Genomic DNA, 24,996 nt, shown 5'->3' with positions numbered 1-24,996 from the left:
CCCTGTGCATCCATACCAACTTGAGTGCACCTGGATCCCCTCAACAAGCATGGTTAACAACCACATGGGGTCATGAACAAAGAACAAGTAGGCGATGAACACCCGGGCACGAAGTGCATAGGGGTGTAGCAGAGATACTGCCAACAAAGCGGGATATAAACTTCAGGAGTCTCCTGGCTGAGCCAGGGGTACAAACTTGAGCAGTCTGTGTAAAGAGCCAGTTCACGCAGACAACGAAACATAGGGCTGGCAATTAGCACATAAATTCCCTTGGGTTGACCACACGGTCTGGCTGTGTGTCCACTGAGCTGGGTGTACTGGCAGGGCTGGTAAGCATCCAGATGCCCAGGCCATGGGTACAGAAATAGGTGCAGATCGGAAAAAGAAAAGTCACCATACTGCCACAGGGAGGAGTGTCAGCCCAGCGTCTATTAGTTCAAGGTGCAAGGGTATTAGTTACCCGTGTTCAGTAATCTGTCCCTTCCCTGAGCAAGTTCAAAAGGCACTGGAAGTATGAATAAAATTAGCTGCCAACCCCGCATCACAATTATCGTTTAGAGTGGCGAGCGAAAGGTAGAAAGGCAAGATATGTTGCTCAGTGGAGAGTCATCCATCCTCCATGTGTAGGGAAAAACATACAACATAGCAGGTATTAACTCACGCAGCCCAAACTGGATCCATGGTGGCATGATCTCCGGATCACACATGCGGGAGGGTGTTCACCCACTGTGCTGCTTCTTCTGGTGCAATGAAAAACCGGACCACTTCACCATCCACCACCCGCAAACGTGCCGGGAACATCATACTGTATTTAATGTTGCGGGATCTGAGGGATTGCTTGACCGCGTCAAACGATTTCCGCCGTTTTTGTGTCCACGAGAAGTCCGGGAAAAACATGAGGCAGGCAGCTTCATAGCGGATGTTATCCAGCTTCCGGGTCTCTCGGAGTAGGAAATCTCGGTCACTGAAGTTCATCAGTTTGAAGATAAACATGCTCGGTGGTGCTCCTGGAGGTCCGCGGGTAGGAGGCATCCTATGTGCCCTCTCCACAACAAAGTGTGAGGAGAATGGCACCTGAGGGAAGAGCGGAGGAGGTGCTCTGTGAAAGCCAGGATGTCGGGGCCCTCAGTTCCTTCAGGGAGGCCAATGATCTGCAGGTTATTGCGCCGATTGCGGTTCTCGCGATCTTCAGATTTTGCCTCAAGGTGTTTCAGGCGAACTTGGACCGTGCGAAGGGTGGCAGTGTGATCTCTCACAGTATCCTCCTCCGTGTCCCCCACGTGGCTCTCAACCTCATCCACCCGCCGGTGGATCTTTTCATAGTCCTTTCTCATAAGGCCCATCTCTATCTGCAGGGAATCAATCTTAGTGGTGAGTGCTGCCTGACACCCGTTGATAGCCTGCATAAGTGCTGAGAAATTGGCGTTTTCGGTGAGGGCTGGGTCAGCCTCAGAGGTCTGTGTCACCATGTTGGAAGTCGTCTCCACGTGTGCGGCCACTCTGTAGGATCGGGCCGGGGGTCCCCCGCGTTGCAAATTACGAGTGCCCCCTTTGCTCTTCCGAGTCTGGACCATCTACACGAGCCTGCGAGGAAGAGTAGAGGGGTCTCAGTCAGGTCAGGATAAGGTATTAGGATGAATTCCCCTCCGTTGGTGCAGAGCTCCGCTCCTAGACGTCTGGCCCGGTCGCCATCTTGGTCACGCCCCCCATCTGATTGTGTATTTAGTGAGAAGGGTGATCACTGATTTATTGCATTTAATTTAAAAAACGTGCAGCTGGGAGTGGGAGGGTGGATGATGCAGAGTGTGTCCTAATGAGGTCAGCTGGTCAACTCCTTCCTGTGTCATGACCTACAGTCTGTAAGGATGTAAGAGAAAAGCAATAGATACGTTTGGAATCATGGATGGAGGACAGTAAAGGTAGGTATCTGTAGATTTTATGGAAAGCTTTGATATTTTTGGAAAAAAGTACATGAATGCTACATTGGTGCAAAGGGGAGCTGGAATTTAGAAAAAAAAAAGGTGAACTTAGCCTTTAAGCTGAAATTCAGACAGACATAAATATATCATTTTATGCAGTAACGTATTCATTAAATAATCATCAAAATAGCATTTGCGACAGGAGGCTGACAATGATTGATAACCACGCCAGCCTGGGCCAGTATGGTGCAATGAGGATAACCAGAATGGTCCTTATCTCTATTCTACAGAGGAGATGTGGATGGAGCTTCAAAAGAAGAAAGGCACAGATCAGGATGTACTGATCTCACAGAGTCATATGAGCATCCACAGCAAAGGCTCAAGGATTCCAGATCTTGGCCCCAAATACGTCCAGTTTGTTTTTCAACCTGGAAACCAGGAGATCTATGTCTAGAATCTCCCCACGTACGTGTGACAGAGAGCTTGAAACATTCCTGGATTAAAAAAACATTTTCTGGGGAAGTCCATGCTGAGGATGTGCAAGGAGGATGGGGCAGGAATATAAAATTCACGCAGGCCAAACAGGTTTCACGCCTGTTCACGCAACATATAGACTAAAAGAAGACCTGATGAAGAAAGAGATCTAACTGCTGGAGTGCAGAAGGATTTGTTATACTGCATCCAGGCTCTTTAGCAATAGATTTTGACCAGGCGGCCAAAGTCTGGCAGACAGCCATAGTGGCAAAAGCGGGTTGAAAAGTAGGGCCCACTGGGGTAAAAAAGGCCTTGAAGAGGGCTTCCAAGCTCTTGTCTATGTAGTCTTTGAACACAGGGCCATCCGCAACAGGTACCAACAAGGTTTCAACCAGCTCGTACCCATGCTATAGCCGATAAACATCTACAGCATGGCTCTCCTGTTGCCACATGTGCACCTCCCCGCGGCCACTGGGGCATGCATCGTGAGTGTTCTGTGACTGCTGTGTGCCTTGGACATAGTGGATCACAGATTGGGGTAAAGGGCCAATCACAGCAGCCCTTTACTATGTGACCTGTGTCAAATTACAGTTGTTACAATGTAAACCAACTTTGCCAGAGGAAAGGAAAGCCAGTGCCCTGATTATCAGTGCAGCCGCATTAGTGCCCATCAGTGCCACTTATCAGTGCCCATCAGTGCTGCCTATCAGTGCAGCCTTGTGAGTGCTTTCCCATCAGTGCCTCATCAGTGCCCATTGGTGCAGCTTCACCAGTGCACATCAGTGCATCCTCATCATTCTCCATCAGTGCACATTAGTGCAGCCTCATCATTGTTCAGGACCGAGGATGAGGACTTGCTTGTAGCCCTGAGGATCTGAGGCCTCTAAAAGAGAAAACATTTTCCCCATAAATTCAGACATAGTATTGGCAAATTCTTGTCTACACAAATATTAGGAGGAGGGGGTCCTAAAGGGACAGAGGGGGCCTTAGAGATGAATAACATTTGAGAATGAGGCCAAAAGGTCTGGACTGGCAAACCCTCTTTGAATTGTTAGCTAGAAGAAAACTAGCAGTGCTCTAAAGACACAGCCCTTGCACCTATGATCCACTATGTGTGTAAAGGAGGTGTACCTGCTGTGATAAGTCACTTGGGGGCAGAGAGGCTCAGGCTGTTCAGGGGTTGATGAGAGGAAATCCATCGGTAGACATACAGAGGGAGTAGCCATCAAGCAGACATCAGAGGGATTAGGAAGAGGCTACTCAGACTCTTTAGAGGTTCCAGGCTTTGGCCTGGGCTGCCCAAAACAGGGCACCGAATTTAAATAAAAAATATGCCAGACTGTTTCCTGCCACAGGCTGTGACAGAAAGTGTCACAGACAGGGCTCCTTTGACAGCCTCAAAGCGAATGAAGCACCACAGCACATGGACAACTGGTTAGGCTTGGGGGAACGTGCCACATGCAGTACTAAAGGGCCTGGCTGCAGTGAATTCTTTCAGTTCAGTGAGCCTCTGTGTCAGTTGACTAGATAGGTGGTTTTTCAGAGGCTGCTGAGGGGCAGTTTTTAGGATGCAACCCTACTGCCTCTTGAATCTCTGTTTTTGTTTGTCTTTTTGATCTCAAGGGGCATTTGACATTAAAATACCATGTCACAATGCCAAGCATTTGTCACTTTTTGTTTTTGGTAAATATACAATACCATTGAAAGGGTTTTGTTATAAAAGTCCAATTGATCCTGTAAGAAATCCAGTAAATTTTTACTTCCTGTGCCTCTTCTGCACTAAAATGGCAAAAGGTGTTATTAGTCCTGCCCAGTTCACCTCATTGAACTACAGAACAACTCCCCATCCACATTATGGAGATGAGTAGCCCTGTGGTTCTAATACACTTTCTCTTTTAGGGTCACAACACTGCTTTTCCATAGATATAGCACAGCGAGTGAGCATTCTCATCCTAGGACATGAATGAAAATAACAGCCACTAAAACTAAGGAATGATAAGCTATATATATTAAATGTCTGTTCTTAGGTTTAGATACACTTTAGCTCAATTTAAACACATAAAGGAAGAACATGGATAGGTTCCATTAAATTTTTGATGGACATAACAATAGTTACATGTCAGATAACCATGCAGTGCTTTTAAAGTGGCCCTTATGATGAAAGAACCATGTTCTGTTTTTTTAACTAAAATATTACTTTAAAATTACCTTGAAGAAGAAATCCTTGACATCAGTAGGTACACGACAGAAAAGAGCAACAAAAGTGTCTGATAGTCTGACAAAGAGGTGATCTTGTGCTAATTGTTGAGGCTGAAGAAAGACATTGGATTGTATAACTTCATTAATGCATGTATACAGTATATCTTTACATATATCACAATTAATTAATAACTTGGTAAAATGCATTATGGGGAGCTTAAAGCCTGCATCCAGGAAAACATGAAAACCATTTAACTAGAGGAAGTCAGGAACTTATTTCCTTCAGTGGCTTGAGTAAGCACCAAACTAGACGACTGACTTCAACGGCAGGTTGGGCACCAGGGCTTTCAATTACAAAGAATCTTTGATTACTTTTTTTTTAACCACAAGAAATGTTATTTTGATAGAAGTGCAAAGTCTAAAATGGCAATATTTATTTATGAATTTATGTATGAATTTCAGTTGCATAGCCTGTTTATCCCAGTCTACAGTGTAAAGACTATTCAATTTATAGAATATGTTGTAAGGTCAGTTGATAATGTTTTCTTTGACTAGGAATAGACCAGACAAATTTTTGAGAAATGTGGTGATTGATAAACTAAAACAGCCATTTTTTTTTTTTTTAAACTGAGTAGCTGCAATAGTCTCATAAAATTGCAGTCTCAACACTGACTTTTGTCAATGCTTCTCAAGAATTCTGGCATTCTGTTTCAACCAGTTCAATGCTTTTTTTAATCAAACTCATTATCTAACAAATTGATTAGATTACCTTGAATCTATGAAGAAAAAACCACCAGAAACAATCTTTAAGCATGACTACAGAATCTTCTGACAAAAGAAACTTTGACAACATTTTTCCATGCAGATCCTAGGATTTTCAAAGAATTTTAATTACAAAACATTTATTGCACATGAATTGTACAGTATATAACAATAGAGTATACATTACTGAATTCAATTACAATTTTTTTTATTATTATTTGCATTACTAGCTTGACATTGTCCCTGATGATGTTTAGTTTACATTTTATTTTTATTTTAAAATGTAGCGGTTGTGTTGGATTTGTCTGTGTAGTGACATAGAGAGGTCCTTTTCCCCCACCCCATCAAAAATCAATACGTGCTCCACTGCTGGATACATGTACTTGGCATACTAATGTCCATCTCTGTCATAATACACTCACTGAATATCACCAAATCTGAGAGCCTGACCTGCATCACCATATTTCCTTAGCATGTGAGATCTGGAACCTCAAATGCTGATCCTAAGAGTGCTGGGATTTTGCAATGGGGAAAAGCAGAGAACATGTATCCAAGGCAGTAAAGTAATTAAAATGCATGTGTTTTACAAATATACATATACAGTAGACAAACACACACACACACAGGCACACACATTACCACGCACCACATACAAAATGAAAAAAGCTACTGCATGCAAATAAAGGTAGGTAAAATAGTAATGTATCTAAGCTTTAGCCTGGAGTAAAAGGACTGCAATGTAGTCTCTTTTGGTATTAAAAAAAAACATTTTTGTAGCGCTACCCTCACAGGAGCTGCCTGATAGATTGGGGTTCTTTTTTCTTTTGCCTCGACTCTATTAACAACCTCAACCCATCTGACACATCAGGTTAATCAAATGGATACTGTAATACTATTGTGAGCACAAATATAGATATCCTGCACACAAATATGTTTCAGTATCAGAAAGCAAACTTTAGACCAGTTAGTGGTAAAGAAACTCAATATATTACCAGGGGTTAAAGTAAATGGCAGTATATGCACAAATGATCAAATAGATAATTAGTTCAATCACAGTTTATTAGGGAATGTAATTACTATGTTATAGTGGCTTAGGGTAGAGCTCTGTACCACTAGATTAAAGTAAACCTAGTAACTAGTGTTGGGCAAAGGGGTCAGATTTGCAGGGTGTTTGGCGGGTGTTCGCCCCACCAAACGCCCTGCAATGCACTGCGCACTGCACAGCACATTCTGTGCCTTGATTGGGCAAAGCTTTACCCCATCAGGATGCAGTTAAAGCTGGTTGTTAAGCAGCGGGCCCAGGAAGCCAGCTGCAGCGTTCTTAACAAATGATGAGCTAGGTGACGTCCCAGGTGGCCCCGCCCTTACCTATATAAGAACTGTCAAACTGCAAAGGAGGCATCCCAGATAGCAAGCAATTGAGCTGTAAGTTTGAAAATGACATACTAAGCTATTACTAGACTTGCCAGGCTTCACAAGTTTGTTGCACAATTGCAGCAAGTCCACATTGCATGACTCCAGAACAACTTTTTTTGCAAACATTCTGCAAGTCTGCTGCAAGTTCTGGTTCAGGTATGTTGTGCAATAGTCATCTCACCACAGGGATCACTGTGACTTGCAGAGCTCTTGCTGTAGACCCACCAATGCAACTTTGCTCTTGCTAGAGACTTGACATGCAAATTTTCTACAAAATGGAGTGTGTCATTCAAGTGACACATGTCAAGTGTCAACTAGAACTTGTGCTTCAAGAGCTCTGCAAGTGTACAACTTGCCAGTGAAAATGTGCAGCAAGTTAACAAGACTTACAATTCAACACTGCCACAAATTTGTGGCAAGTTATCCTTGCTATCTGGGATTTGGCAGTCGGCTGTCAATGAAGGCGTTTTTTTTTCGTTCTTTTTCGGGTGCCGCGGGCGGTAGTATTGACGTTGGATTTAGAATGGCACACTGTTTTTTTTATTTTTTAATAAAGGAATTGTCAAAAACTGTCTCTGTGTTTTTATTACTTTTTGGTGAATGGGTAGGAGTACATAGTACCCCATACTCATTCACATTGGGGGGCGGATCTGGGTGTGGGGCCACCTAGTGATGTCACCTGGTGGCACTGCCCCCTTGTGATGTCACAGACCGATGCATGCTGGGTCGGTGACATTGCAAGGGGGCTGTTGTTAAAGAGGGCTTTCAGATTTCGATAAGCCCCCTACCCACAGACTCCCACAGCCACAACCCAGGGTTGTGGAGAAGAGACCCTGGCCCCTATCAACATGGGGACAAGGTGCTTTGTGGTGGGGTGGGCAGAGCACCCCTACCCCAAAGCACCACCCCCTCCATGTTGAGGGCATGATGTGGCCTGGTATGGTTCAGGAGAGCACCCCCCTTTCCTGGCCTGCCAGGCTGCAAGCCCGAAGGGTCTGGTATGGACTCCCCCTTTTTTATTTTTATTTTAGCCGGGTGTCAGCAATTGCAAACACGAGTCAATTTAAATAGCGGGATTGCGACATTGCGGCGGACAGATTGGACACTTTTTTGGGACTAGTGACATTTATACAGCGATCAGTGCTATAAAAATCCACTAATTACTTTATAAATGACACTGGCAGGGAAGGGGTTAACACTAGGGGGCGATCAAGGGGTTAACTGTGTTCCCTAGGGAGGTGTTTCTAACTGTAGGGGGAGTGAACTGGCTGGGAGTACAGAGAGATTGCTGTTCCTAATCACTGGGAACAGCAGATCTCTCTCTACTTCCCTGACAGAACGGGGATCTGCTTTGTTTACACTGGCAGATCCCCTCTCTGCCTCTCTGTGGAGCGATCACGGGTAGCCGGCGGACATCGCGGTGGCCGGCCACACGCATCAGCTCCAGCGCAGTGCGCATGCCCACTGTATCTATTATATGGAGCACTGTACCAGTACGGCGAATCACACAATAGAGCCGCCCTGCCGCAGTATAACTGCGGCGGCTGCTCGTCAAGTGGTTAAAGCAATTTTTTATTTTTATTGTTGCACCACCCAAAAGTGGAACTTCTGCTGATCTGCTTCCGTCCCCCCTCCATGCAACATTTGACAGTACCCTTCCCCACTTCCGGGAGGTGGTGCTGCGGCTTCTGACTTTGAATTTTTTTCCCCAGGCTGGAACACCACTTTAAACATTATTAAAATCACTGCTCCTGAAAAAAATTATTATTTAAAAAAAGAAAATTGCATTGATACATGTCCTCCAGGGCAGTGCCCATATCCCCATACCCCTTTTATGGCCAATTACTTGCATATAAGCCTTCAAAATGGGCATTTGATTTTTCCTGTTTGGCTCCCATAGACTTCAATAGAGTTTGTCGCTTGGGTTAGAACTTTTCCCCTGTTCGGGAGTTCTGCTGTGAATCGAACAGGGGGGTGTTCGACCCATCTCTACTAGTAACCCCCCATCAAATTAGCAATAAGCAGTAGCATCAATAAATCAGTAAATAGTAACAACAATAGTGATCAATACTACTATAACTACTATGTAACTTTTCCGTAACCAGCAGGCTATAACCACTTTATAGTGCACTCTGTATGAATGGCTACAATAAAATATAAGGCTCCCTAATGGCTAGTACACATGGGCCGAATGTCAGGAGACATCGGCAGTTCAATAAAAACCACGCGACATTCGACCCTTCTGTATGGCAGCCGGTCTGACAGAAGCTTATGTCGGACAAGCATGCTGGAAAACCAGTAGCCTACTGGCTCCTGATCAGCACTCAGCGCTAACCGGAGTGTTTTGGCGCGGAGGGGGCCTCCCCCTGCCAGAACTCAACAGCTCAGCATCGGATCTTTAGTACAGCGGCTCCGACCGGAGCTGTCAGTTTTTTTTTCATTCAACCCGCTGGGTTGAATGAAAAAAAACTGTTAGTGTGTACCAGGCTTAAAGAGGTACCTCTTACTATGGACAATGGACACAGTTCTTGTAAAGCAGCCATCCAGGTGATCAGTCCTTAGTGCTAGTTCTTTACCCGGCTAGAATTGATTTACTAAAACTAGAGATCTGGTGCAACTGTGCATGGTAGCCAATCAGCTTCTAACTTCAGCTTATTTAATTAGACCCCTTTCACACTGGGGCGCTTTGCAGGCTTCAAAGCGCCCTGAAAGAGCCGCTCCTCACACGAGGGCTTTCACACTGGAGCGGTGCACTAGCAGGACGGTAAAAAAAGTCCTGCTATACACCGCTCCTTCACCGCTCCTGCCCATTGAAATCTATGGGGCAGCGCGGCTATACCGCCGACAAAGCGTTTTAACCCTTGTTCGGCCACTAGCGGGGGTTAAAACTGCCTCGCTAGCGGCCAAATAGTGCCACTAAAACGACGGTAAAGCGGCGCTAAAAATAGCAACGTTTTACCGCCCCAGTGTGAAAGGGGTCTTAGGCTTTGACAAAAAAAAAAAACCTGGAACCTCTTTAGTTTCTATGCACAGCTGCACCAGATTTTCCACTCTCCAGTTTTAGTAAATCAACCCCTATGCTTAGATGAATATATTTCACAATCTAATAATACATCCAAATAAACTATGCTGCAACCTCCATCAGAAAAATTATCTGAGCTAGTAGCAGTCACACTTGTAAAACAAGATGTCGTGAAGCATAAGAAATAATGGGGTTTTCTTCATTTAAAGTGGAGTTCCACCCACTTTTACAACTCTTCAACATCCCTCACTAAACTGTGCACTGTAAACGAATTGGATATTTTTTTATTTTTTTTCTCATCACCTACTGTATACTGTATGTACTGTATTGTGTACTGTATATTCATTTTTCACCTCCTCCTCCCTGGCCATGGCCCATCGCATCATTTCCTGTTTCCAATGCCTTCTGGGAATGGAAACCTGACCTGAAACCTATTACACTGCTTGTGCTGAACTGAGCATGTGCGAGATCTGCAAAGATGAGATCCAGGAAGAAATACAGTCTGGCTTCAGATGCCCACACCTAAGATGGCCACGGCCTGCTGTAAGTTTATAAAATAACCAACTACTGCTATAAACTAACAAAACAGACCTTAGTTTACAGACTAACTTTACTAGAACACATTAAGCTTGTGTATTATAGGGGTATTTTTAATAAAAAGTATAATTTCGGCCGGAACACCACTTTAAGGAGGTTAGTACAATTAAATGCCAAAAAATACATACTTGATATTGCTTGGTTTTAGCAATACACTGCAAGATCTGGGTGGCCTCCAGATGTCCAGGCAAGTCTGCACTACTGAAGCCAGGAAACACACAGTTCTGATAAAAAAATGTACAACACCAAAGTTACTTTTGTAAGTCATCCTTGAAAACTCTGTTGAATATTTTTATTAATCGCATCGTGCCAACAATAATTTTTTTAAGTCCACATGAAAAATGCCCTTTACCATGAGCAATGTTGCCGACCTCCCGCAGAATTTTTACTGATAAACATGGAAAATGTACTGATGGAGCACATTTTTACTGACGACCTGAAAATGGATAGAACTCCTATAAAAAACTAAGACAATCAATATTCAAACAATATGAACACAATATGGAAACACTGACAATACCCATAACAAGTAATTTAAAAATTCAACAAATGACACATTATCAGCCCCTGATATTTACAGACAATTGTAAAAATCACTGATTTTTACAAACTGTCCGTAAATTTATTGGCGGTCGGCAACCCTGACCATAAGAATGTAAATTATCCTTGCAGCAGGAACTAGGAATGCAGAACTATGATATGCATGTTCCTAGTTCTAAGGCCCAATGTCAAACAGAAACATTTTTCATAGAGTTATTATCAAGTTTACTGACAAATAGTGATGCTGCTAAACTTGATTTGGGCATCTAAGCTTCAGAAATCTCTGATCAAAAAGGGTTAAAGGAACAGGAAGTGACACAGGTAAGTTTATCAGGAAATCTATTATGAACTGGATAATTTACCCATAGTGACTAATCAGACCTTTTGCTTAAAGTGATACTAAAGTCTTGTTTTTTTCTCCTTAAAAATAACAAACATGTTATACTTACCTGCACAGTACAATGGATTTGCACAGAGCAGCCCAGATCCTCCTCTTCTCGGGTCCCTTTTTGGCACTCCTGGCCCTTCCCTCCTGCTGAGTGCCCCCACATCAAGCAGCTTGCTCTGGGGGCACCTGAGCTGAGCCGTAGCTCCGTGTGTCTATTCAGACACTAAGCCGCTGCTCAGTCCAGCTCCCTCTCTATCCACATTGGCTCACTGACTTTGATTGACAGCATCAGGAGGCCAAGTCTCTCGTGCAACATTGCTGGATCGAGATGGGGCTCAGGTAAGTATGAGGGGGGGGCTGAGGGGGGCTGCTGGACACAGTAGTTTTTTTATCTTAATGCATATAATGCATTAAGATAAAAAAAAAAATTCTGCCTTTAAAACCACTTTAACCACTTCAGCCCCGAAAGGATTTACCCCCTTCCTGACCAGAGCACTTTTTACAATTTGGCACTGCACAGTTTTCACTGCTAATTGCGTGGTCATGCAATGCTGTATCCAAACGAAATTTGTGTCCCTTTTTTCCCACAAATAGAGCTTTCTTTTGATGGTATTTGATCACCTCTGCGGTTTTTACTTTCTGCACTATAAACGGAAAAAGACCGAAAATTTTGAAAAAAATGATATTTTCTACTTTTTGATATAAAAAAAAAACAATAAACTCAACTTTAGTCATACATTTAGGACAAAATGTATTCGGCCATATGTCTTTGGTAAAAAAAAGTCAATAAGCGTATATTTATTGGTTTGCGCAAAAGTTATAGCGTCTACAATCTAGGGTACATTTTCTGGAATTTACACAGCTTTTAGTTTATGACTGCCTATGTCATTTCTTGAGGTGCTAAAATGGCAGGGCGGTATAAAACCCCCCAAATTACCCCATTTTGGAAAATAGACACCCCAAGGAAATTGCTGAGAGGCATGTTGAGTCAAAGATTCAAAAAAAAATTTTACAAAAAGTTGTCACTAAAGATATATTGCTCACACATGCCATGGTTATATGTGAAATTGCGCCCCAAAATACATTTAGCTGCTTCTCCTGAGTATGGTGATACCACATGTGTGGGACTTTTTGGGAGCCTAGCCGCGTACGGGGCCCCGAAAACCAAGCACCGCCTTCAGGATTTCTAAGGGCGTAAATTTTTGATTTCACTCCTCACTACCTATCACAGTTTTGAAAGCCATAAAATGCCAAGATGGCACAAAACCCCCCCAAATGACCCCATTTTGGAAAGTAGACACTCCAAGCTATTTGCTGAGAGGCATGTTGAGTCCATGGAATATTTTATATTTTGACACAAGTTGCAGGAAAATTACAAACTTTTTTTTTTTTTTTTTTTGCACAAAGTTGTCACTAAATGATATATTGCTCAAACATGCCATGGGAATATGTGAAATTACACCCCAAAATACATTCTTTTGCTTCTCCTGAGTACGGGGATACTACATGTGTGGGACTTTTTGGGAGCCTAGCCGTGTACGGGGCCCCGAAAGCCAAGCACCGCCTTCAGGATTTCTAAGGGCGTAAATTTTTGATTTCACTCCTCACTACCTATCACAGTTTTGAAGGCCATAAAATACCAAGATGGCACAACCCCCTCCAAATGACCCCATTTTGGAAAGTAGACACCCCAAGCTATTTGCTGAGAGGCATGTCGAGTCCATGGAATATTTTATATTTTGCCACAAGTTGCAGGAAAATGACAAACTTTTTTTTTTTTGCACAAAGTTGTCACTAAATGATATATTGCTCAAACATGCCATGGGCATATGTGGAATTACACCCCAAAATACATTCTGATGCTTCTCCTGAGTACGGGGATACCACATGTGTGGGACTTTTTGGGAGCCTAGCTGCGTACGGGGCCCCGAAAACCAAGCACCGCCTTCAGGATTTCTAAGGGAGTAAATTTTTGATTTCACTCCTCACTACCTATCACAGTTTTGAAGGCCATAAAATGCCAAGATGGCACACCCCCCCATGACCCCATTTTGGAAAGTAGACACCCCAAGCTATTTTCTGAGAGGCATGTTGAGTCCATGGAATATTTTATATTTTGCCACAAGGTGCAGGAAAATGACAAACTTTTTTTTTTTTTTGCACAAAGTTGTCACTAAATGATATATTGCTCACACAGGCCATGGGCATATGTGGAATTACACCCCAAAATACATTCTGCTGCTTCTCCTGAGTACGGGGATACCACATGTGTGTAACTTTTTGGGAGCCTAGCTGCATATGGGGCCCCGAAATCCAATCACCGCCTTCAGGATTTCTAAGGGCGTAAATTTTTTATATTTCATTTAAGAAATACTACCAAAATTCCTACAATTAATCTGAGCTTCGCCCGGCACACAAAGCCGCCCGGGCTATGTAACCCATGGTGGCTTCGCTTGTTCTCCATAGTGCGACCCCAGCAAACATGCGCAGTCCGCTGGGGAAGCCCGCTGTGGGCGTGGCCCCTCTCTGACGTACGTGTGTGCTCGCGCAGGCGCGTCCTCTACAGGACGGCACGCACTCAACCCGGGGGGGGGGCCACATTTGGCGAATCTCTGCTTCCTCTCCCTCCCACACCAACAGCTGTTGCAATCAGCAGCGACAGCTAATTGGTGGGGAGGGATTCTTATACTGACACTGTGTCAGCACGCCGGATGTCTAGCACACTTTGTTGTATGACACCGGTCTGTGCTGCCAAACATCTATTCACTCCTGAAATATACAGGTAAGAAACTTCTCTTTGCTTTGACCCCCACTATTTTAGTTGTGTGCTATGCAGGGCATTTTTTCTCAAATAATAGGTGCTGGAACTCAACCACGACCCCCCAAAACCCCTTCCCCCACACACACCCTCCAAATCACATCAAATAATGGGTGTGGTCATATTTCACAAACAGTAGAAGGGTCTTAAAGGGGCATTAAATATCAGAATTGCATTACATACAGAGTGCAGAGTTCATGGGGGTTACACACAGAGTGCAGAGCTGTCACTTGTAAACACAGAAACCAGACTTCTGTGTTTACAAGTGATTGTGTTGAGCAGGCACCAAAGGGTCTGAGCCAGAGGTGGTGGAACTGAGTTCCACCAAGTTCCCCCTGAAAAAAATCCCTGGTGCTATGTATAACCCTAATGCTAATATTAAATACTGTTTCAACCCAAGGAGAATCGCCGCGCCATCCTAGGCAATTTGAATTAATTGACAATACCATTAAAAACCCTCCACTATGGTTCAGCGTTTTACTATTTTCCAAATACTTAATAAATAAAATGCAGTATACAAATTCAGCTTATTTAAAAGCTCATAGGAATATAGTAAATACGTTAATGCACTTGAGATGTCTACACTAAAAATTATCAATTAGTTTAATAAGTGATTTATCTATCTGTCACTATTACAGCTACCACCTATATATTAACAACACTAATTGCTGGACCGATAAACAATTCTCAGGTACGATTTATCGCTTGCACACATAAATTTCTTTGTTATAAAAACTGAAAGCAATGCTCTTAATTTTCAAGCGAACATGATACAGTTTTTTCTATTATTTTTTTTGCAGGACTTGCCTCTCGGCCTCAGTGTATCCTCAGAAACACTTATTATTACGCCCCCTACTGGCCTTTTTCTTTTTTGCTTTTTGAAAGGCCAAGGGAGGATCTAACCCCCCTCCCCCACTATTGTTTGAACAAATTCTACATTTCATCTTCCATCTGAGTATGATAAAATAACTTCAATAATACTCAAATTGAAAACCAGTGCTTACTTTTGGAACCAAGAATTTTTATGGTAGACAGACCGTGTCTCTGTTGTTGTTTTTAATTTGAATCACATGGAATGCCAAGTCAATATTACACTATGATAATGTAAGTGTAAGCAATATGGAGACTAAATTAGAATCGCTACACTTATATTTATGCTTGAATACTGATACTTATTCTTGTATGCTTTTTTCCATATACCTTTTTAGAATATAAATGCTTTTTGCTCACACCCACCCCTGAGGAAGGAGGTATACTCCGAAATGCATCGGGTGCAAGAGTATTCCTCAATTGTTTATAAAATGTTTGCCATGCACTCCTGTTACATGTTCTGTAACCTGTTACATTATTGACGTGTTTTTAATGTTGGAGTTGAATAAATTATATTTGTATTACTATATTTTTAAACTTCTTTTATGTGGCCTTAAAAGTCCACCAATAGGGGGTTCTTCTCTTTGTTTTACTTTCCAAAATGTAGTCATTTGGGGGATTTTGAACTGTCCTGGCATTTTATGCACAACATTTAGAAGCTTATGTCACACATCACCCACTCTTCTAACCACTTGAAGACAAAGCCCTTTCTGACACTTTTTGTTTACATGAAAAAATTATTTTTTTTGCAAGAAAATTACTTTGAACCCCCAAACATTATATATTTTTTTAAAGCAAATGCCCTACAGATTAAAATGGTGGGAGTTTCATTTTTTTTTCACACAGTATTTGCGCAGCGATTTTTCAAAGGCATTTTTTTGGGAAAAAACACACTTTTTAAAATTTTAATGCACTAAAACACACTATATTGCCCAAATGTTTGACGAAATAAAAAACATGATCTTAGGTCGAGTACATGGATACCAAACATGACATGCTTTAAAATTGCGCACAAACGTGCAGTGGCGACAAACTAAATACATTTTTAAAAGCCATTAAAAGCCTTTACAGGTTACCACTTTAGATTTACAGAGGAGGTCTACTGCTAAAATTACTGCTCTCGATCTGACCTTCGCTGTGATACCTCACATGCATGGTGCAATTGCTGTTTACATTTGACGCCAGACCGACGCTTGCGTTCGCCTTTGCGCGAGAGCAGGGGGGAACGGGTGCTTTTTTTTTTTTTTTTTTTCTTTATTATTTTTTTGCTTTTTTATCTTATTTTTAAACTGTTCCTTTCATTTTTTTTTTAATCATTTTTATTGTTATCTCATGGAATGTAAATATCCCCTATAATAGCAATAGGTAGTGACAGGTACTCTTTTTTAAAAAAAATTGGGGTCTATTAGACCCTAGATCTCTCCTCTGCCCTCAAAGCACACCAAGATCGGTGTGATAAAATGCTTTCCCAATTTCCCAATGGCGCTGTTTACATCTGACGAAATCTAAGTCATAAAATGCTTGTAGCTTCAGGTTTCTTAGGCCATAGAGATGTTTGGAGCCATTCTGGTCTCTGATCAGCTCTATGGTCAGCTGGCCGAATCACCGGCTGCATGCTCAGGCTCCCTGTTGGGACAGGAGAGCCAGAGAAAAACTTGAAAGACGGTGGGGGGGGGCATTCCCCCCCACTGCTTGTAAAAGCAGTCTAGAGGCTAATTAGCCGCTAGGATTGCTTTTACATGAAAGCCGACTACTGGCTGAAAAGAATGATACCAAGATGATTCCTAAATCTGTAGGCATCATACTGGTATAACCACTCAAAATCCAGTACGTTGCTGGTCCTTGTTGGGCATATATTGTAAACTTTTTTTTCATGCAGCCTGTGGGCTGAACGAAAAAAAGAGATTGATCGGTGGGTATGCCCACTATTAGAATACCTCCCTTCATCCACCCACTTCTAATGATGGGCATACATGCACCGTTTATATAAGCTGAAGCATGGGGGCATCCGCCCCAAAAGGTAGGAGCAAATCGCTCCTCCGCCCCTGCTGCCCCCATGCTTCGGCATATATGCTCTTTTTTTTAACTGTGGTGGTGAAATCACCTCCTACAGTGCTGGAGTCACGGCTTTATGTATCGTGGGAGCAAACGCTGTTGCTGTCAAGAGAAATAAATCCGCGCTGCAACTGAATGGCGTACCTGCTAAGCAAATGATGGTTAACAATAAAACAAAGTAACATTACAGTATAACAGTAACACTTTCCATACCTGCAAAGCAAATACAAAAAAAGCATAGTAAAAAATAAAACATTTTTTAACGTAACCTGTGCCCAAAATATATATATGCCGAAGCATGGGGGCATCCACCCGCAAAAGGTAGGAGCAAATCGCTCCTCCGCCCCTGCTGCCCCCATGCTTCGGCATTTATGCTCTTTTTTTTAACTGTGATGGTGAAATCACCTCCGACAGTGCTGGAGTCACGGCTTTATGTATCGTGGGAGCAAACGCTGTTGCTGTCAAGATAAATAAATCCGCTCTACAGCTGAATGGCGTACCTGAAAACAAAAAAATGGTTCACAATAAAACACAGTAAACAGTAAAGTATAAAAAAATTGCATACGTATAAAGCAAACATGATAAAACATAATAACAATAAAACATTGCAGAATAGAATACAGTAAAAAAGAGCAGAACAATAGAGAGAGAACAATAAAACGACAACTATTTTTGTTTTGTTTATTTTATATATTTTTTTGTGTTTTTTTTTTTTACTTTTTTTTTTTTACACTTTTTTTGTAACTGTAACTTTTGTGACTGTAACCGGTTCCAGGTTCAGGTCTCTCAAAATGCAATGGCATCTTGGGAGACCCTGTGAAAGTGTGCCTAGTCTGTGCAGCGTTGTACCCTACGCTAATACTCAACTAATGTATGGTAGCTTTCAAAACATTCACCAATGCAAAGACCAGGATTGTCAGGACAGGAGGGACAATAATAGCGGGTGTCATGCATATATCCGTGCTTGTTGCAGACACGACATCTTTTTTGGGGGGCTCGTTGGGTATGGGTACTCGGGAGGACATAAAGAAAATGCCTCTCATGCAGCCGGCTTACTGCATTTGGTTGGGGAAGGTGAGGTGGAGCACCGTCTGGAAACAGAAGGGCTCTGATGATCTCTTCCTGGAATTTAAGGAAAGATCCAGTCCGTCCTGAAGCTCTGTATAGCACATGAGCGTTCAGCAAAGCCAATTGAAATAAGTATACAGACACTTTTTTATACCAGCGTCTGGCCTTACGGGCAACTAGGTACGGCGCCAACAATTGGTCATTAAGGTCCACCCCTCCCATATTTTGGTTATATTCGTGGACACAGAGGGGTTTCTCCACAACACCAGTCGTCGTAGTAATTTGGACCGTCGTGTCTGCATGAAGGGAGGTAAGAACAAAAACATTCTTATTATCCCTCCACTTCATAGCGAGCAAATTATTACACTGCAAGCAGGCTCTCTCCCCCAGCCTAAGACGGGAATCTACAAGCCGCTGGGGAAAGCCCCGGCGATTAGGTCGCACGGTGCCACATGCTCCAATCTGCTGATCAAACAAGTGACTAAAAAGTGGCACGCTCGTGTAATAATTGTCCACATATAAGTGGTACCGCTTTCTGAATAAGGGTGACACCAAGTCCCACACAATCTTGCCAGCGCTTCCTATGTAGTCAGGGCAGTTTGTCGGCTCTACGTGGCTCTCTTTTCCCTCGTAAACCATAAAACTACATGTATAGCCTGTGGCCCTGTCACAGAGCTTATACATCTTGACCCCATATCTGGCACGCTTGCTGGGAAGGTACTGTTTGAATGACAAGATCTGCTCGTATCGTGGAGGCAGAGAACAAGGGCATACGGTGAATTGGGTCAGTGGACCAATATGACCGCAACTCACTCTTTTTAGTTATGCCCATGTTGAGGGAAAGGCCCAGAAAGAGCTTAAATTCAGAAACCGTAATTGGTCTCCAATCTCTGGCAAGGGAGGACTGGGGAATAGTGGCGATGTGTTGACCAGCGTACAAATTGCTTTGGTCCACAATAGATCTATAGAGATCTTCGGTGAAAAACAGCGAATAAAAATCAAGTGACGTAAAATCAACTGTTTCCACCTCAATGCCGGGTTGGCCAGTAAATGGGGGAAGTACGGGTGCTGCAGAAGTGGTGGGTTCCCAATTCGGATTGGCGAATGCAGCAGGAAGGGCACTATGGGCATGACGGGCCTGTGTTCGTCTTCTTGGTGGCAGCAGGACACTACTTGTGCTTGCCACCTCACCAGCTTGAACTACACTTATGGGACTCGCCACGTCACGTGATACTGCAGTGCTGGATTGACTACAACCAGGGTGTACTAGGCCGCTGGTGCTTGCCAGTTCACCAGAAGGAATAGTGGCGCTAGTACTGCTCTGCTCCATATGAGGGACCTGCGGTTCTTGCACTTCAAGGACAGAAGAAGAAGATTGGGATCTGGTATGCCTGACCTTGGCAGGGACCACAACTCCGTCATCAGAGCTATCTGTCATGGAGCCTCTGTCGTCTACAGGATCGTATTCTGAGCCTGAATCTGACAGATGAGTGACTTCCTCTTCACTATCTGTCATGCTCAGAAACGTGTAGGCCTCTTCACTAGTGTACCTTCAATTTGCCATTTTGGGCTCTAAATTTAGTGGTACACTAGTGAGACTCACAGGTAAAAAAGCTCCTGACTGTTAGAGACTGTATCAAAACGCTACAAAAAAAACTGTTAGCGATCGCAGGGATCAGGCCTGACTCTGCGAATGCTGCAGTTATGTGTGTTTAGTGTTTGCTAAGTGACAGTGATTGATCAATACTGCACTTGGGTGGGCTGGGCTGGGGTGGGCGGAGGGGCTAAATGCAGGTGCTAGCAGGTATCCGGGGCGATCCCGCTAACACTGCGTTTTTGGAAACCCTAAACTGCTGGAGAGGCTAGTATAGATCTGATCGGATCAGATATTGATCCGTTCAGATACTATACCACTAGGGGAGGTGTATGCTGTGTGCGTGGGTGTTAGCGGTACTGGCACTAACCTGACGCTGCCTGGGGCGACGCAGACCCTATCCGACCCTAAAACTTAACCTATATCACCGCCAGGCGATCAGGGGGTTAAACCCTTATTTGGTAATAAACGGCGGGTGCCCTAAAACTAAAAAAACAAACTAAATAACCAGCAACACCCGTAACAGTTATACGGTGATCACTGGTGAAAGGGTTAACTAGGGGACAATCAGGGGGTTAAAACCTTTACTAGGTAGTATATGGAGGTCCCTGACGTTATAAAACGCTGACGGCAAACCTAAATACTTACCTCCCTAACTAGCGTCACCCGTGACACTAATACAGCGATCAGAAAAACGATCGCTTAGTGACACTGGCGACGGGGGTTGATCAAGGGGTTAAAACTTTATTAGGGGGATAAGGGGGGTACCCTAGACCTAAAGGGGCCTAACACTAACTGCCCTACCACTTATAACTGTCACAAAAAGACACCAATACAATAATCAGAAAAAAAAAAAACTGCTATTGGTGTCACTGTGACAGGGGGTGCAGGGGGGTGATCGGGGGGGTGATCGGGGGGGTGAAATGTGTGCCTAGAGTGTTCTACTGTTAGTGTAGTGTTGGTGCACTTACTTGGATGTCTTCTCTCCTCGGCGCCGGAATGAAAAGACAGACACGAGGAGAGATGACATCAGTTCCTCTGCTGCTGTTTACATTACAGAGGCAGAGGAAGATTGTCATTCATTGTGAGCGATCGCGAGGGCGTGGCCACATATGAGTGGCCTCCCCCTCAGCACGGATCGCTCCCCTAACAATGCCGACCACCTCGGGCACCGGGTACCAGGTACGTGATTTTGCCTGCCCGTGCCATTCTGCCGCAGTATATCTGCGTTAGGCGGTCGGCAAGTGGTTAATTTACACAAAGAATAAAAGATGAATCCTGAATGGTCTGCATGGGCAGCCTTTCTTTAGCCAGTTTTATAGGTATGTAACTATGAACCACATGAGGCGGCACAGTGGTGTAGTGGGTAGCCTTCCGCCTAGCAGTAAAAAGGTTGCTGGTTAGAATCCCAACCATGACACTACCTGCCTGGAGTGTTCTCCCTGTGCCTGCGTGAGTTTCCTCCGGGTACTCCGGTGCCCTCCCACACTCCAAAGACATGCTGGTAGGTTAACTGGCTTCTGTTCAAAATTGGCCCTAGTATATGAATGTGAGTTGGGGACCTTGGATTGTGGGCTCCTTGAGGGTAGAGACCGATGTGAGTGTGGAGTGCTGTGTAAATTGATGGTGCTATATGGGTACCTTAAATAAACAGGGATAATTGTAGACATGCACCCACACTCACTCAGGTTGAACTGGTGTCTTTATTCAACCTTACTAACTGTGTAACTATGACCCCCGGGAGATTTACTCCCCTTCATGACCAGGCCATTGTTTTGCAATACGGCACTGGGATCCTTTAACTGACAATTGCGCTGTCATGCAATGCTGTACCAAAATAAAATGTATGTATTTTTTCCCACATTGACCGCTTTCTTTTTGCACTACAAACACAAAAAGACCAACAATTTAAAAAAACAATATATTTTACTTTCTGCTATAAAACATATCCAATATATTTTTTTAAAACAAATTTCTTCAAGTTTAGGACAATATGTATTCTGCTACATGTTTTTGGCAAAAAATAATGGCGGTGATTAGCGACTTATAGTGGGACTGCAATATTCCGTAGACATTCGGACACTAACTGACACTTTTGACACTTTGCGGGAACCAGTGACACTAATACAGCGATCAGTGCTAAAAATATACTCTTTCACTGTACCAACGACGCTGGTCGGGAAGAGGTTAAACATCTAAGGCAATCAAAGGGTTAACTGTGTGCCTAGCCAGTGTTTATGTGTGTACTGTATGTGCTGCTTTTACTAGGGGAAGAGATCGATTCTAGTCTCTGCTTTGCAGAGAGACAGGATAATCCCTTCCCCCACTGTCACAGCTTAGATGTGCCTTGTGTAAATAGGCCTATCTCAGCTCTCTGTGTTTTACTACGATTGGGCGGGTGCTGGCGAGTCCCAGGGACCCGTAGATTAGCTTTTGCTGTGAATTATCACAGCAGAAGCAGCCTGCTGGCGGCAGGAATGCGCCCCCTGCAGGCAGAAATGTAAAATCACGTATATATACACGTGATCCTGCCCACAGCTTCCGCCCTGTAGCAGTAAAAGTGCTATAGGACAGTCAGCAAGTGGTTAAATTTTTTTTTTTTATTTACACATATGTAACTGCAAATCTTCACAGGTTTTAGGATTTTGTCTTTAATCCTTAGGAAAGTGACTTTTTATAGATAAAAAAAATTAAAAATAAAAAAAACCCATAACTACCTTCTTTCATTCAGCTTTTAGTTTGGCACTGAAAAAAATAGTATGGCCCTACAGAGCCAGCGTAAAGATAAGGCAACTAAGGCTGTAGACCCCAAGCTCCAGATGACCAATCATCCTTTGTAAAAGTAGAAAGACAGCAGGTGCCAATATTAAAATGCAAGTGCTGAGATTTAGCACCCAGCAGGGGATCTACTAACATCACCTGATAGGTACAGGAATGATCCTGGAACATGGGCTTATCCTTACAATCTGCCTTCACACAATGGAGAGAAAGCATACTCCAAGATAACACTATACCTTTAGATGAAGGAGGAAAGACCATATCCAGCACAACTCCTACTGCCATTTCTCCTTTCAAGATGGGGGTTAGGACACCATTTTCATAAATGGGGGAGGCATTTATGACAATGAATGTGAGAAATCATATCTCCAAACTGTCCCTAAATTTGAGGGGATGTCCCTGATTTGGAGCAAAGTCCCTCTGTCCCTCTTTCCTCCTGATTTGTCCCTCATTTTGTTCTGATATTTATTGTTAAGGCTTCAAGTTCACCTTAAGCCACTTACTATTTGTTTGTCATACAAAAAAAGTTAATACAAACATATTGGAGGTCTATTTATAAAATATTCTTTGGACGATATCACAAGTATTCATGTAGGCTGCACTAATTTTCTCAGTATTTTCTCAAAATTTTCTTTTAGCTTCTCCTCACTGCAGTTTCCTATGTCAAAAACACACCAAATGTATGTGTGGCATAGTAAAAAGCAATTTTTTCACTAATCTTTAATAATGAGCATTCAAACTTCAGGAATATAGAGAAGAATAGCCACATTAACACAGAAGCTAAGTAAGTCAACCTTCTTTCTGACTCTTTTGGTGACTTACCTCAACAAAGTTTTCTGTTCCATAATTAATTCTGGAGAGTGCCTAAATAATGGACAGAAATATATTACAAACAACTGCAAATGCTATAACCAATACAATGACACTTTAACCTAATGGGTGGGCCTTGTGCTCCAAGCTTTTTTTAGACTTATACAATGAAAACGATTGGAGTGTTTCAGAGTGCAGTTTCAGTGTGATGATGTTATGCTAGGAGGATGCCTTTAATTGCTCATTAGGTAAACCATCCCCAACTACTGCATGCAGAAGTATAGGAGCCTACTGTAGAAATGTATTGTGAAAAAAGTTTGAGACATATAGAAAACGGACTTTAAAGGTTCCCACTATAATCCCAATAGTAAAGAAAATGGTCTCACATTATAATAAAATATAAAAATGTATTAAATTGCATTTAAAATATATGATACAAAAAGAGTACATTGACATGTCTTATTGGTACACTGTCCCGTATGTATATATGGGGAGCCTGAACATGGAAAACCGCATAGATGGCCCATAGAATGGTATCACTGTAGTCCCTTCTGACTGGAGGTCAAACTACCGGAATCACAGTATCAGCGCCAATAGTTCGCTACGTGTTTCGCCCGTAGCTTCTTCAGGGGATCCTATTGGTAGATGGCTAAAAGAGCATCCAGGGAACACATCCAGTCCATGGAAAAGTGCACCATAAAGGAAAAGGGGGACTAAAGGAGGGGAAGGGAAGGGTAAGGAGAAGGGGGAAGGGAAGGATAAACGAGAGGAAAAGGAGCAGAAAAACGGCTCCCACAAGGATGTACAACAGCCTACTGGGGGGCTTTGTCCATAGATGAAAGCTTGAAATATTGTCCTAATAGGACTCAACAATGGTAAACAAGTGTATATAGTAATCAAAAATGTCAACTGGACCCCAAAAGTCTGCAGAGATCGTGGCCTGGCACAGTTTGTCCAGCTTCCCTCTAAGGGGGATTTAAAAAAGAGACAATGGGCCCTTTACAATAGGAGTTAGCCAAAAAGCCGGTCCTGTTCTGTGTCATACGTCCCACAGCGTGCGAGGCATACCAAGTAGGCTGTTGTACATCCTTTTGAGAGCCGGCTTCCTGCTCCTTTATCTCTCGTCTATCCTTCCCTTCCCCATTCTCCTTACCTTTCCCTTCCCCTCCTTTCCACCCCCTTTTTCCTTTATGGTGCACTTTTCCATGGACTGGGTGCCTTGTGTTCCTTGGATGCTCTTTTAGCCATGTACTAATAGGATCTCCTGAAGAAGTTACTGGCAAAACGTGTAGCGATCCATTGGCGCTGATACTGTGATTCCGGTAGTTTGGCCTCCAGTCAGAAGGGATCTTCTTGGACTGCAGTGATACCATTCTATGGGCCATCTATGCAGTTTTCCGTGTTCAGCCTCCCCATATATACATATGGGACAGTGTACCAATAAGACATGTAACTGTACTCTTTTTTTATCATATGTTATTCTATATTATTATGTATATTGGGATTATAGTGGCAACCTTTAACCACTTCCCTACCCGTGTATTGTAATATGACGTCCACAGATGGGATCTCCCATCCTGGGTGGACGTCATATGACGGCCTGGGGTATCCGGCTGCCTAGGGTGCGTGCGCGCCCGTCGCGTTGCTCGGGACCCGGTGCATGTGCCTGGCGGCCGCGATGTCCGC

At 43.3% G+C, this 24,996-nt stretch overlaps 1 protein-coding gene across 10 annotated transcripts in view; it reads right to left on the bottom strand.

Moving 5' to 3' along the window:
* Positions 1-24,996, bottom strand: part of FAM227B (family with sequence similarity 227 member B) — a 651,639-nt gene that overhangs the window by 484,668 nt on the left and 141,975 nt on the right. For all 10 annotated transcript variants that reach the window (XM_073618643.1, XM_073618642.1, XM_073618640.1 and 7 more), the window contains 4 exons: positions 23,323-23,364; positions 10,518-10,613; positions 5,362-5,460; positions 4,602-4,703 (listed from right to left, as the gene is read on the bottom strand). In XM_073618643.1, coding sequence (XP_073474744.1) covers positions 4,602-4,703; positions 5,362-5,460; positions 10,518-10,613; positions 23,323-23,364 — 339 coding nt within the window. The remainder of the gene's footprint in view (positions 1-4,601; positions 4,704-5,361; positions 5,461-10,517; positions 10,614-23,322; positions 23,365-24,996) is intronic.

Source organism: Aquarana catesbeiana, linkage group LG03 (genome assembly GCF_042186555.1).
Source record: "Aquarana catesbeiana isolate 2022-GZ linkage group LG03, ASM4218655v1, whole genome shotgun sequence".
In the NCBI taxonomy this organism is placed as follows: domain Eukaryota; kingdom Metazoa; phylum Chordata; class Amphibia; order Anura; family Ranidae; genus Aquarana; species Aquarana catesbeiana.
This window is presented reverse-complemented; position numbering and strand designations above follow the sequence as displayed.